The sequence below is a fragment of the Loxodonta africana genome, chromosome 22, assembly GCF_030014295.1.
Source record: "Loxodonta africana isolate mLoxAfr1 chromosome 22, mLoxAfr1.hap2, whole genome shotgun sequence".
In the NCBI taxonomy this organism is placed as follows: Eukaryota; Metazoa; Chordata; class Mammalia; order Proboscidea; family Elephantidae; genus Loxodonta; species Loxodonta africana.
Genome location: NC_087363.1, coordinates 30,919,515 through 30,933,547, shown reverse-complemented (window position 1 = coordinate 30,933,547; position 14,033 = coordinate 30,919,515). Strand labels below are relative to the sequence as shown.

Genomic DNA, 14,033 nt, shown 5'->3' with positions numbered 1-14,033 from the left:
TGCTTCATAAATGTTAGCTGCAAAAGAAATGGGTAATTATACCATATGAAGTAAAAATTTATCTGAGATAGCTGACTTAATAAACACATTAGCTGAAACATCAAGAAGCCAAAAAAACTTCAATCAGGGCTGTCATACTTTTTCCAGTTTCTTATAAAATAACAAATGTGTTAAACTTCTGTTATTAGTCATTTCATTTAATATGCCGTCTGTTTTCTACGAATAAACTAATTCTCAAATTTATTAATAGATGCATACCAACAGATGAACTCAAAAAACTGATTCTAAAATTTTGCTTTTTACAAATAATAGCTTAAAAATAGCTAAGAACTATTGGAAAAATTACATTAGCAGGGCAAGACTCCCCAGATATTAAAAAATATGTTTTTTAAACTGTTAATTTAGATAGTGTAGCACGTAGATAAATAAATCAATAGAACCAAATGAAGACCAAAAAGAAACCCACGTACATTGACATGACAGAGGTGACACTGAAAAGCAGTGGAGAGAAGATGGACTTCTCATTTAATGATACTGGGATAACTGATTATACTTATGTTAAAAAATAAAATTGGACCCAAACATAGTACTACACGCAAAAAAACAACTGCAAATAAATTAAAGCTCTAAATAGGAAAAGGAAAAACAATAAAACTTTAAGAAAATGTCATAGGCTATCTTGATGTTGGAAGAGGGAAGCACTTCTTATAGACACAGAGAGCACAAATCAAAGGAAAAGACTGATAAATTTAGCTACATTCAGGGTAAGGACTCCTTATCAACAAACACTGTGAAGAAAATGAAAAGTTCAACCACACATTAGAAGGTATCTACAGCACACATAAACAACGCAAGAATACTCTCCAGAATACATACGGAATTCCTACAGGTGGAACGCCATTACATCTGCAATTTTTTCAAACAGTTCAGAAAATGAACGAATAATAAATACACACATAAATTACAACGAAGCAAACAGGGCAAACTTAACAACTGTTAGATCTAGGTGATGAATATAAAGATTTTCTTCCCTTAATGTTTGAAACATTTTTATAATAGATGCAGAATTTCTACAAAGCAACAGAAGATACAGAGTTAAGACCTGACAAGCACTTCACAAAGGCAGAAACCCAAAAATACACATATAAATAGAAAAAAAATGGTCATCCTCACTAGTTACCAGAGAAATGCAAATTGAAACTACAAGGAGAAATCATTTAATGTCCATCATATTGACAAAAATTTAAACTCTGATTATATCAAATGTTCAAAAAGCTATTGGGTAGTCAGTAGCTCCATACTCTTCTGGTGGGACTATAAACTGATATAACTAATTTGATGGCAAAAATAATCAAGTAACAATCCAAACATTCATATACTTACATACATACATACATACATAGCTACATGAAAATTAAGACTTTCTTTAGCAAGAATGGCTGCACAACTTGAATGTAATCAATGTCACTGAACTGTACACCCAGAAACTGATGAATTATTGTAAGTTTTGGCATGTGTTTATCATTAAATTTTAAAAATTGTAAGAAAAATTAAGAAGTTCTTATCAACACTGTCAAGAAAATGGAAAGCCCAATACATATATACATATATGTAAAAAAGCCCAAATGCATACTGTGATGGTTAAAGTTGTGTGTCAACTTGACTGGGCCATGATTCACCGTGGTTTGGCTGTTATGATGTAGTTTGGCAGCTATGTAATGATAATCTCCTCCACAATGAGATCTGATATAATGTAATCCTCTCCATGATGAGATCTGCTATAAGCAGCCAGTCAATTTAAAGGGAGTTTCCTTGCATGTATGGCATGCATCCAATATATGCAGACTTTCTGGCAAAGCTCACTGTCTTTTGCTCACTCGGGATTCTGCATGTGGCTTATCACCTGACTTTCAGCTCTTGGAACTTTAGCTAGCAGCTTACCTGCTGATTTTGGGATTTGTCAGCCTCCACAGCCTGTGAGTCAGTGACCTGCTGTCTTACCCAACGATCTTGGAATTCATTGGTCTCTGCAGCCTGTGAGCCAGAGGCCTGCCAACTGACCTGCCAGTCTTAGGTTCATGAGCCCCTGAAGCTACATGAGTCAGATCCATGGACTTGGGACTTTCCAGCCTCTACAACCGTGTGAGCCATTTCCTTGCTGTAAATCTCTCACTGTACATACATATATGCATATACACACACATATAGATATATATATACACATACACACACTTCACTGGTTTTGCTTCTCTAGAGAACGCAGTCTAAGACACATATATACATACGCATAAAAACCCAAACCAAACCCACTGCCATTGAGTCAATTCCAACTTACAGTGACTCTAAAGTATGTATATGTGTACATATGCATGTGTGTGTGAGCATATTCCAACAGCACAGCATGTACGTATGAGCATAGTCCAACAACAGTATAGCATAAACCCAAAAAACGAAACCTGTTGCCGTCGAGTCAGACCCTACAGTGGTAAAAATAAGCTACAGTTACACAATCAGTATGTATCAACCTCAACCTAACTTTAAGTAAAAGAATTAGGTCTCAAAAGAATATGGTGTTATTCCATTTAAAGAGCGTTCAACATCAAGAACCACTCAATTGACTCAGAAAAGAAACTAATCTACAGGACTTACAGTCTACATGAACCACAGCCTCATCTACCCTGAGACCAGAAGAACTAGATGGTGCCCAGCTGCCACTACCAACTGTTCTGAGCAGGGCTGTCATGGATTGAATAATGTTCCCCGAACAAAGTATATATCAACTTGGTTAAGACATAATTCCCAGTATTCTGTGGTTGTCTTCCATTTTGTGATTGTAACTTTATGTTAAAGAGGATTAGGGTGGGATTGTAACACCCTTACCAGGTCACATTTGGGATCCAATGTAAAGGGAGTTTCCCTGGGGTGTGGCCTGTACCACCTTTTATCTCTGAAGAGATGAAAGGGAAGCTGGCAGAGAGGGGGGACCTCATACCACCAAGAAAGCAGTGTCAGGAGCAGAGCACATCCTTTGGGCCTGAGGTTCCTGCGCTGAGATGCTCCCAGACCAAGCAAAGACAAAGACCTTCCTTCAGGGCTGACAGAGAGAAAGTCTTCCCCTGGAGCCAGCACCCTGAATTCAGACTTCTAGTCTACTGGACTGTGAGAGAATAAACTTCTCTTTGTTAAAGTCATCCACTTCTGGTGTTTGTTATAGCAGCACTAGATGACTAAGGGCCAAACAGATCGATCCTAATAGAATGGGAGAAAAATGTGTAACAGAACTCAGATTCTTAAAAGGTCTAGACATACTGGACTGGTTGAGATTATAGGATTCCCCAAGACTGTCATCCTGAGATACTCTTTTAAGCCTTGAATGAAACTAGACCCTGAAGTTACCTTTTAACTAATTAACAAAGTGCTCATAAAGAATGTAGCCGGTCAGTACCGTGCCCCTTAAAAAAATCATCTACAGGAGACCAAAAGCAAAAACAAAACCCAAACCTGTTGCCACTGAGTCAATTCTAACTCATAATGACTCTATAGGACAGAGCAGAACTGCCCCATAGGGTTTCCAAGAAGCAGCTAGTGGATTTAAACTGCTGACTTTTTGGTTAGCAGGCAAGCTCTTAACCACTGCATCACCAGGGCTCTTATATGAGACCAAATGGTCAACAATTACCCTAAAGCAAAAATTCTCTTTAAGTTAAGGAAGGCAGGGAAACTAGATTGCTAGAAACGGAATAGCCAGAACAGAATTAATAAGAAATGTTGACACACTATAAAAAATATAACCAATGTCACTGAATAATCTGCATTTAAAAAAAAAAAAACCCCGTTGCCATCGAGTCAATTCTGACTCATAGCGACCCTACAGGACAGAGTAGAACTTCCCCATAGAGTTTCCAAGGAGCACCTGGTGGATTCAAACTGTCGACCTTTTGGTTAGCAGCCGTAGCACTTTACTACACCACCAGGATTTCCGAATAATCTGTACAGAAATTGCTAAATGGTAACCTAATCTTCTGTGTAAACTCTCACCAAAAAACGGTATTATTAAAAAAAAAAAAAATCAATTTAATGTTTAGCAGTACATTCAAAGGGAGCCCTGGTGCTACAATGGTTCAGCACTCGGCTGCTAACCAAAAGGTCTGTCCCATAGGGTCACTATGAGTCAGAATTGACTTGACGGCAATGGGTTTATAATCGAAATTCTTTTTTTTAAGGATAAGCCGTCGAGGTGATCCCAACTCACAGCAACCCTGCAGAAATCCTTTTTTAAGGGGAATAACCAACTACGATCATCCCCTAATTTACCTGTTTTGTAGGGACTATGTTAGTTTATACCTGCCAAAGCACACACTCACCTGCTTTTCAAATACACAGTATAAAATGTTCATAAACTATTCTGTTCTTGCCTTTCTCCCTCTTCATGAAAAAGACACAAATTTTGCTATACATATCAAGATAACAGAAAGTAAGTGTATTACTAAAACACAAAACTATGGCACTATTTTATACTTACTAGCAATCATAGCTTATGTAATAACAACAGCACATGGATATCGACCATGTTCACACTACATACCCAAGGAAAACCATTGTGGTGGGTGGAGGGGGAGATACTGGATACAAGATTTTTACTAGGCAATAACTTAAGTTTTAATAAAAATTAAAATTTTTTTCAAATTTCTTTTACACTGTTAAAAGGGATCCCAAGAAGACTTTTTTCTCTTTTGAGTTCCTTTTTTTTTTTTCTTTTACACTTATTTACTTGACATATTCCACTCTATACAATGAAACCTGTGAGAGCCGGAACTCGACAGGACTGTCTTGTTTTTCCAGGTCTCACAAGTTTTCAGTCTTTGACAGGGTGTGTGCAGTCTTACCACTTTTCTATCCCTCTCTATTAGCAGAAAATATCTGAGTTTTCCTTCTCTGACGGGTTTCCACCTTACACAGGTTTCAGTTTTCAGTTTTCCTGTGTTTTTATCTCTCACAACAGGGAAGAGCTGTGAGCGAAGAGGAATTTCACCTGGTTCATCTCTGTGCCCCCAAGTATGTCTTGCTTGAGGCCTTGCATGATGGGCCCAGATATGTCTTTTAATTCAAAGTGAAAATGACTCAATTATCATATTACTGATAAAAAAGGATTTACTTCCTTCATTCACATCCCATAATGACAATTGACTCTTCAACCTACAGGCAAGCAAGCGTTCAAACCCCATTTGTGGATCACCAGGGGAAGGCCTTGGAGAGCTTTTCTATACTTCGAGCATTATTCTACTACCATGTAATGCAGCAAGTAATGAACTCAAAAGGAAGATGTTTATCTTGATATATTTTTTTCATTCCTTAAGGAGTGTTTTTAGCCTATGGCTTTGCCTTGGGTGAGACAATGTCAAATGGTCTATAGCAAACAGAAAAATGCCAACTTTCTGGGTCATTTACTTATATCTTTGCATACTTTCATGTCAGAGTTGCATATATATGAGTTGGTTGGCTGGCCAGCAGCTGATTTTCAGCCCTGAACAATCGCATGAGAAATGAGGTGAATAAATTGAAAAATCACATCTTATAATAAATACAACTTAATATAAAAATCAACGGATAACTAGTGGAAGCCTCCCTGTTTCAGAACCTCAAAATGGCAACCTGACAAGATAACCACAGGGCTTTTGAGGCTCTTGGTGGCTTCACTCTGATAAAGGCAAAATCTCTGCATACACCTTGCGTACTTACCAACAACTTGCAAGGGGGCCTAATCCAAAAGGCCTTATGAAACGCTAATTATGTTGCTTATATTTGCGATCATCTCTTAGAAAAGCAAGACATTTAAATGAGAGTTCATTTTTACAGTTGCTCCAGCATAGGTCATTTGCTCACGGTGGCTTGTTGGGATTATTTAAATTCAGGAGCAATACTGGGTTGACAAGTCTCTGCAGTGCTGCAGGCTATGCTCCTCACACAGTGCCTGAAGGGTTATTACAACTCAGAGTGTCTACAGAGGACAACAAAGAAGCCTTACCCCTTCCCGAAGGCACCTCATTAGCACTGTGTATGCAGCCAAGGGAACAGCCCAGCATTCTCTAGGGTTCTTTTTTTTTTCTTCCTAAAATGAAGTGGAAGGAAAGGCGGTGAAGCTAACAGCACAAAAGATATTAACCCATTCAAGAAAAAGGCACAGTTTCAAAATTACAAACTATCCAAACTTAATATGCTTTTTAAAGTACTACTTCTTACCACTTGCCTATTATGACCTGATTGTGGGTCTTTTACCACATAGTACAGGCATTTCTTCTACTTCTCATTACGCTACACATGATGCTGAGATCCTCTCATCCAAAGCTAGATGAGAATAATTGAGAAATGACAACATGATCTGACGGACAGAGAAACTGCTTTATTGATAACTATAGGTGATAATACAGATACCTAAAAATATCACATCGTCTAGAATGATCTGAAAGCACAGAAGACACAGCTTTGAGTAATATCTCAGAATAATACACAAGTAAAAGGTGGTAAGTTATCTACTCAGACAATGTGCTAAATAAAAACCTGCCAATGCAGTTAGCAGGTACGCTGATTTTAATGGCATCAGTTGTAATTCTCTCACACGAGATTAACCAAATCCATACAATAGCCACAAGGATACTCCTGCAACCTATCAAATACAATCACTAAATAAATCTGGTACCACACAGAAAGGTGGGGGAAAAAATTACTCTTTTCAACACAGAAAAGAGTAGGTTTCATTTGGGAAATATTTCATTAAGGTTGTCCAAATTGGCACACAAATGCATGTTTTACCCGTGATGAGAATCGTGACCCATTAAAACTGTACCCTAATCATGAAATCCCACATATGGTCGTACCCTGGGACATCTTTACCATCAGGAGCTGCTCCAAATCAGAAATCACTAATTCAGCACCCAAAATAACTTCCAAATGCCACTAGTCTTCCTCCCTGCTCACTTGTTCAACTACTTCGACCACCTTTCTTTACCATTTGCTGGACTCTGGTCCTCCGACTGCTTTTCTCGAGTCCATTACCTGTCATCCCTCCCAGCCACTTAGAACCCCTGGTACATCATCTTATCACTCCTCAAGTACTATTCCCTTCGACCTTCCCCTTATCCTTGTGCTGCCAAACGCCAACCTTGGGAAACTGATCGATTCTTTCCTCTAGGCCTGCACTCAGGCAGCTGGGCTCTTAAAGAAGGTGACGCCACAGAACACAGAGCATCCATTATGCTGGCTGATTAGAAACCTCAGGGGAATGTCAACCTCTCTGTCCAGGCCTACAATGTTTCTGACTAATTCACTCTCCAAAAGGATTCTTTCAAACCCTTGACTCTTCCCAACCACCTCCCCTACTCTCCTCCTTCACAGAGATAATGGAAGTCATCATACAGGAAGTACAAACTTCTCTACACCTGAAGCCATCTGCTACTTCGACCTGGTGGTTATAACAGGACAGGCCCCTCCAATCCTTCCATTTGGCCTCAGGATCCCACTCCAGTTCTGACTTCTTTAGGCCATTAGGTTATGGATGATCCCCTACTGCTCCTAAATTCTGTCTCTACTGGATCCTTTCTGCCACCACTCGAATAGGTGCAGTGTTTCCCGTTTTAAAAACAATGTCTCCTCCTTTCCCTTGAACAACCAAACCTCTCTTTACACTGATTTTCTTGGTTTCCTTAGTCTCCAACTCAATCCTAACCCACTCTAACCCGACTTCCGTCCCCTTCACTCCGGGTAAAATAAACAAACACGTAAAAGAATGCTTGTGGCGTGATCAGTGACTTTCATGTCATTCAATCCAACAGACTCCTTTTAGTCCTCTTTCTTGGACCTTAAGCTACATTCAGCACTGCTGACTTCCCCCTTCTTGCAATACCCACTTCTCTCTCCTGATTTTGCTCCTACTTTGCTTACTCTCATCTAGGTTCTCAGAATCCTCTCCCACATTCTCCAAACTATTCTCCACATTTAAACGAAGCAGTCTTTTTCATATAAAATCACATTACATCATCACTCTGCTCAAAACTCTTTAATGACTTCCCTTTCCTTTCAGGACCAAGATCAAGACATCCGACTTGGGCAACGAGCCCCCTTCATGATCACATCCTTGCCAGGCTCTCCAGCCCTGCCTCCTTGCTCACTTCCCTTGTCCCACTGGCCTTGGTACAGTTCCAAGAAAAAGTCATTCATGCGTGGAAAAAGTATCTAGTATGTGCCAGGAACTCTTCTAATCAGTGGCCATACAGCCATGAATAAGACAGATAAATTTTCTGCGTTAATAGTGCTTAGTGTGGGATAGACATAAAAAAGAAACAAACTAAATACATGAGTCAATACAACAATGGATGCTATAATGAAAAACACAGCAGGACCCAGGGTTAGAGGAAGACTGCAGATGTAGCAGCTTCATCTGTAGCCAGGGAAAGCCTCGCTGAAGGGATCATTTGAGCAGAAAATAAAAGTAAGCATGGGGGGGCGGGGCGACAACGCAAATAAGGGGAAGTCTAGAGTAACGGTGTTGAGGCAGAGGCATGGCATGGTGGGTCTGAGGAAATGAGGAAGGTCACAGAGGCCGAAAGGAGAAAGAGGGCAGTGAAAGATGAGGCCAGACAGGTATTGGCGAACCAGCCAACGAGAGCCTAACCGCAACTACAGGGACCTTGGCTGTGACTCTGAGTGAGAGAAGCAGCACCGGAGGGCTCTGAGCAGAGGAGTGACACTGCTAGTTTCCCGTGTGTTTGAACAGGCCCATTCTGGCTTATGTCTGGAAAACAGACTGTAATGGAGACAAGAGCAAAGCAAGGAGACTTTTGGGGACTTCTCCCAACAGTTCAGGTGAGAGATGATTATGGACCAGACAAAATAGGAATACTTATACTCAAGGTGTTAGGTATCCTTGACAAAAGAAAAAAACGCCTAAACGTATAGTGTTGCATCATAATATCCTCTGTAAGATCACAGTCTGGTCTTCTGTCTTCAAGTGTATGACGTTAAGGTCTTACTAGAGAGCCAACAGGACTAAAGTCTGCATAGATGATTCTGATACACAGGATATAAAACCATTTCAGGTAAGTCCCACTAGGTCAGCACTCATCCGAGATTTTAAAGTTTACCTATATTCAAGTGACAAATCCACAAAAGCCTGTGTATCGCACAAAAAGCTATTTTTGTAGATCCAGTATTGTAGGTCCAGTAATGTAACTTCCTTTACTGGTCTGCTATCACAAGAGGTGGGTCAGGACCTAAACATGCAAACTAAAACCGTAAAATTCTTAGAAGAACAAGCAGTAGCCATACTGTCAGGGCCAGCTTTCAACAACAGATTACATAATACGATGACAAAAGACTAAATGAGACCTCATAAAAATTAAAGACTTTTATAGATCAAAAGATTTTACCAAAAAAGTGAAAAGACAAGCTGCCGACTGGGAGAATATCTTTGAAAATCACATATCTGACAAGAATCTAATAACGAAAATATATATAAAACTTCGACAATTTAACAACAAAAACACAAATAACCTAATCATAAAATGGGCAAAGGACTTGATTAGACATTTCACCAAACAGGACATTCAAATGGCCACCAAACACATGAAAAGATGCTCAGTGTCATTAGCCATCAGAGAGATGCAAATCAAAACCACAATGAGACGCCACTTCACTCCCACTAGGATGGCTAGGATTTAAAAAAAAAAAAAACACGCACACACACACACACAAAATAATGAACTTTGGCGAGGATGTGGGGAAATTAGAACCCTTACCAATATTGTTGGGAATGCAAAATGGTACAGCCAATGTGGAAAACAGTGCGGCAGTTCCTCAAAAAAAACTAAAAACCGAACTACCACGTGACCCAGCAATTCCACTCCTAGGTATACACCCAAAAGGCTTGAGAGCAGAGACTCAAAAAGAGACTTGTATACCAATGTTCACTGCAACACAATTCACAATAGCCAGAAGGTAGAAACAACCCAAACTCCCATCAACAGATGAATAGATAAACAAAATGTGGTACACACATACAATGGAATGTTATTCAGCTACTAGGAGAAATGAAGTCTTGATACATGTTACAGTATGGATGGAGCTTTAAGACATTATGCTGAGCAAAATATGCCAATCACAAAAGGACAAATATTATATGACCTCATTTACATAAAAAGACAAAAAAAGGCTAATGCATAGAGACCAAAGTTTATTAGCAGCTACCAGGGGCAGTAGGGTGGGACAAAAGGAGGTTAACAGTGATGAAGAAAAAGCATTAAGGGTAGGGTTACACAGATGATTAGTATACTTGCTGTCAATAAGCTGGACACCTATAAAAAGCTGAACTGGCAAAAGTTGTGTAACAGATATATTTATAACAACAAAAAACACCAGCTGCTGAGACTGCTTATGTACAACCAAACATCTCACTGAATCTGGTTCCTTGGTTTGGAAGTTTAGGGTCACGGTTTCACGGGACATCCCAGTTAACTGGCCTAATAATGTGTTTAGTGTTTCTGTTCTATCTCCTAGTTCACTTCATAGTGCCTGGGGTCTTAAAAGCTTGCAGGCAGCCATCCAAGGCACAACAATTAGTCTCTATTCACCTGGAGCAACAAAGGAAGGACAAGAGTTAGGAGCTTGCGGAGGATATGAAAAGTGTGGCTAACTGCCTCCATGAACATCTGCCTCCTTTGCCATGAGACCAGAACTGTATGGTACCCGGCTATCATTACTGAACATTTTGATCAAAGGTTCCATAGAAGAATCCTGATCAAAACAGAGAAAATACAGGATTTCAAGTTCTCATGGACTCTAGACTCTCTGGAGCCATGTAGAGTGGATGAACCCTTGAAACTATTGCCCTGAGATAGTCTTTAAACTAAAAATATCCCCTGATGTCATCTTTGAACCAAACAATAGTTTAGCTTAACTAGTAAGGTCTGCCTTGAGCACTGTGCTCTTTTAAGAACTACCTATATGGGATCAAACTGACAAAAGCAACTCGAAAGATTAGACAGGAACTTTAGGGCACAGTGAGTTTATGTTAATGAGGAAGGGAGAAGTTAGAAAAGGAGGGTGAGAATGGTTGCACAACTTGAATATAATCCATATCACGAAATTGCGCATACAGAAACTGTTGAATTGGTGTATGTTTTGCTGTGCATATTCTCAACAACAGCAAAATGAAATTTAGTAAAAAAAAAAAAAGGACAAGAAAATGAGATGAGAAGGAGCTAAAGCAGAAATAACTGTAGACTCATTTTGAAGTGTGGCTAATGGTGGCACCCTGACAAACTGCAGGCGGGAGGAGCCCAAGGTGATGTGGTATCCCATTTAAATCTGACAAGTGACTTATTAACTCGGTTCCTTATAAAAATACACAACTCTGCTGGCAGAAGGCTGAGAATTTAGAGACCTGCAAAGCACAGAGGAAAGGAGAGACTGAATTTTTCAAAAAGGGGAAAAAAAGGTCTGGAAAGCCCCAAAGGTTCTCAAAGCGTCTGGCCACATGGGTTTGGGTGTCCTCCCTAATTAGGAGGATAACGTGGTTCCTAAAATTCCCAGTGGGTAGGAAAATTGTAGTTAGGGCACAGAGATCAGGAACAAACCTATTAAAGTCGAGAAGAAGAGTTTTAATCTCATTAAAATAAAACAATGTTAGTACAAAAAAAAAAAAAAGTGATCAAAAGAATCAATCCTTTATTAAAAGAGCCAAGCTTAAGTTCAATTAAGTAAGTACCAAAAAACATTACTGTTTAGATCCACTTTCAGAAACAATGAATACATACTGCATGATTCCATTTATACAATATTCTAGAAAATGCAAATTAATCTATAATGATAGAAAGCAAGTCAGTGGTTGCAAGGAGGGCAGGAAGATGTGAGTGGGAAGGGTTCCAAAGGGGACTGGGGAAATTCTGGGAGGTGATGGATATGCTGAGTATCTTGATTGTGGTGACAATGTCACAGGTGTATACATATATATAAAAATACATCAGATAAAAAAAATTTTTTTATATCAGATAGTAATCTTTAAATATGTGTAGTTTACTGTATGCCAATTATACCTCAATTAAGCTGGAGAAGAAAGTAAAGGAAAAAGAGACAACAAAAACATACTAGACTTCTATTCCTAGCAAGATGGTAGACGAGTTACCAGAGCACTCTTCTGATGAAAACAACTGAAAACATCAGTTGACAACATTTTTAAAAGGCATCAGAGATCTGACAAGAAAACCAAGAATAACCAAACCAAATGCTAGACAACTAAGCACAGAGGGCTAAACTAAGCTTGCTTTTACCCTGAAGGCCTGCAAATTGGGAAAACTTAAGCTTTGTTATCAAGGCCTTGAGGCGAAGGCCAGGTTGATGGTAAAGAAATTAACTCTCCTCCGGTCCCACCCCTAAGGAAGTGCAAAGAAAATGAACTTTCTCGAAACATGGCACACAATGGTACATCACACAAAGAAGTGTGCCATCATATGAAAAGAAAAGGAAAAGGGAGGGAGGGAGGGATAAAGGAACGGAGAGAGAAGCTATATGTATTAATATCTCCAAGTTACATTATTAAGTGAAAAAAATAAGTTGTTACCTGTTATATAAAACAAACCCTATAAATATAAGTAAAATAGTAATTAGAGTGGTTAGTTACAGGAAGAAGAGGGCAGAGGGGAGACAAAAGTAAGAGACTTTTCCCCATATAGCTTTCTTTATCTCCTAGTTTTCTACTCTAATGAATTAATGTGTTGTCAATTCAAAACATAAAATTACCTAAATCCAACCTAAGATAGCCTCAAGAGTTTTATGAATAGAATAAAATAAACAAAAAGACATAAAAACAAATATCTGGAGAGTAACACCATTTTTCATTCACTGGAGGAACCAACTTATGAAGATATCAAATACTTTCCCAATTGATATACATATTTGGTACATTTCCGAACGTACTGGACGACTCAAAATCATAAAAATATCAGTTATTCACAAATTGATACACACAGTTAATGGAGTCAAAAAAAAATTTTTTAAAGCAGAGTATTTTGCAGGACTGGACAAGCCGATTCTAAAATTTATTCTGACATGGGACTGGCCAGAAATAGCCAAGACATAACTGAAAAAGAAGAAAAAAGAGGAAAGATTTGCTGTACCAGTTATCAATGCTAATTATGAAGCTAAGTTATTTAAAATACTGGTGCTTAACAACAATTATAGTTGTTGCTTAAATGATTGTCCAGAAAATCAGTTTAATTTAGATACTAATGATACCAAAGTTATATAATATTTAAGCAAGTTCTAGAAATGAAAACCTAAGAAATTCAATGAGAAAACTTTTTTTTTTATCGTACTTTAGATGAAGGTTTACAGAATAAAGTAGCTTCTCATTAAACAGTTAGAACACATACTGTCTTATGACCTTGGTTAACAACCCCACGACACATCAACCCTCTCCCTTGTCAACCTTGGATTCCCTAGTACCAGCTTTCCTGTCCCCTCCTTGCCCGTGGGCTGGTATGCCCCTTCAGTCTTGTTTTATGGGCATTCTAATCTTTGGATGAAGGGTGAACCTCAGGGGCAACGTCATTACTGAGCTAAAAGGGTATCTGGGGGCCATACTCTCAGGGTTTATTCAGTCTCTGTCAGGCCAGTAAATCTGGTCTTTTTTTGTCCATTAGAATTTTGTTCTACATTTTTCTCCAGCTCTGTCGAGGACCCCTCTATTGTGATCCCTGTCAGAGCAGCCAGTGGTGGTAGCCAGACACCACTTAGTTGTACTAGACTCAGTGAGAAAACTTTTGATTAACTTATATATTAGTACTACTTATTTAAAATTCTCATAAAGTATGGCATCAATAACCCTTGATTTACCAGTATCTAATATTCTTTTAAAAAACACACACATTTAATGAAATGTTTTCCCCTGTTGAATTCAATCACCAACATCCATATCATTGCTTTAGAAATAAGAAATCAAATACTGCAGCCACAAATTTCCATGGCCACATTAAAAAACATAT

The 14,033-nt window shown here is 38.8% G+C and overlaps 1 protein-coding gene across 9 annotated transcripts in view; it reads right to left on the bottom strand.

The window, feature by feature from the left end:
- ULK4 (unc-51 like kinase 4) overlaps positions 1-14,033 on the bottom strand; it is a 646,083-nt gene that overhangs the window by 530,153 nt on the left and 101,897 nt on the right. For 8 of the 9 annotated variants that reach the window (XR_002785708.2, XM_064274756.1, XM_010589908.3 and 5 more), the window contains exon 19: positions 6,026-6,109. The exons of the other annotated variant lie outside the window; for it this stretch is intronic. Coding sequence is in view for 7 of the 8 variants with exons in the window: in XM_064274756.1 (XP_064130826.1) it covers positions 6,026-6,109 (84 nt within the window). In the remaining variant the exon portion in view is untranslated. The remainder of the gene's footprint in view (positions 1-6,025; positions 6,110-14,033) is intronic. 9 annotated transcript variants of the gene reach the window in all.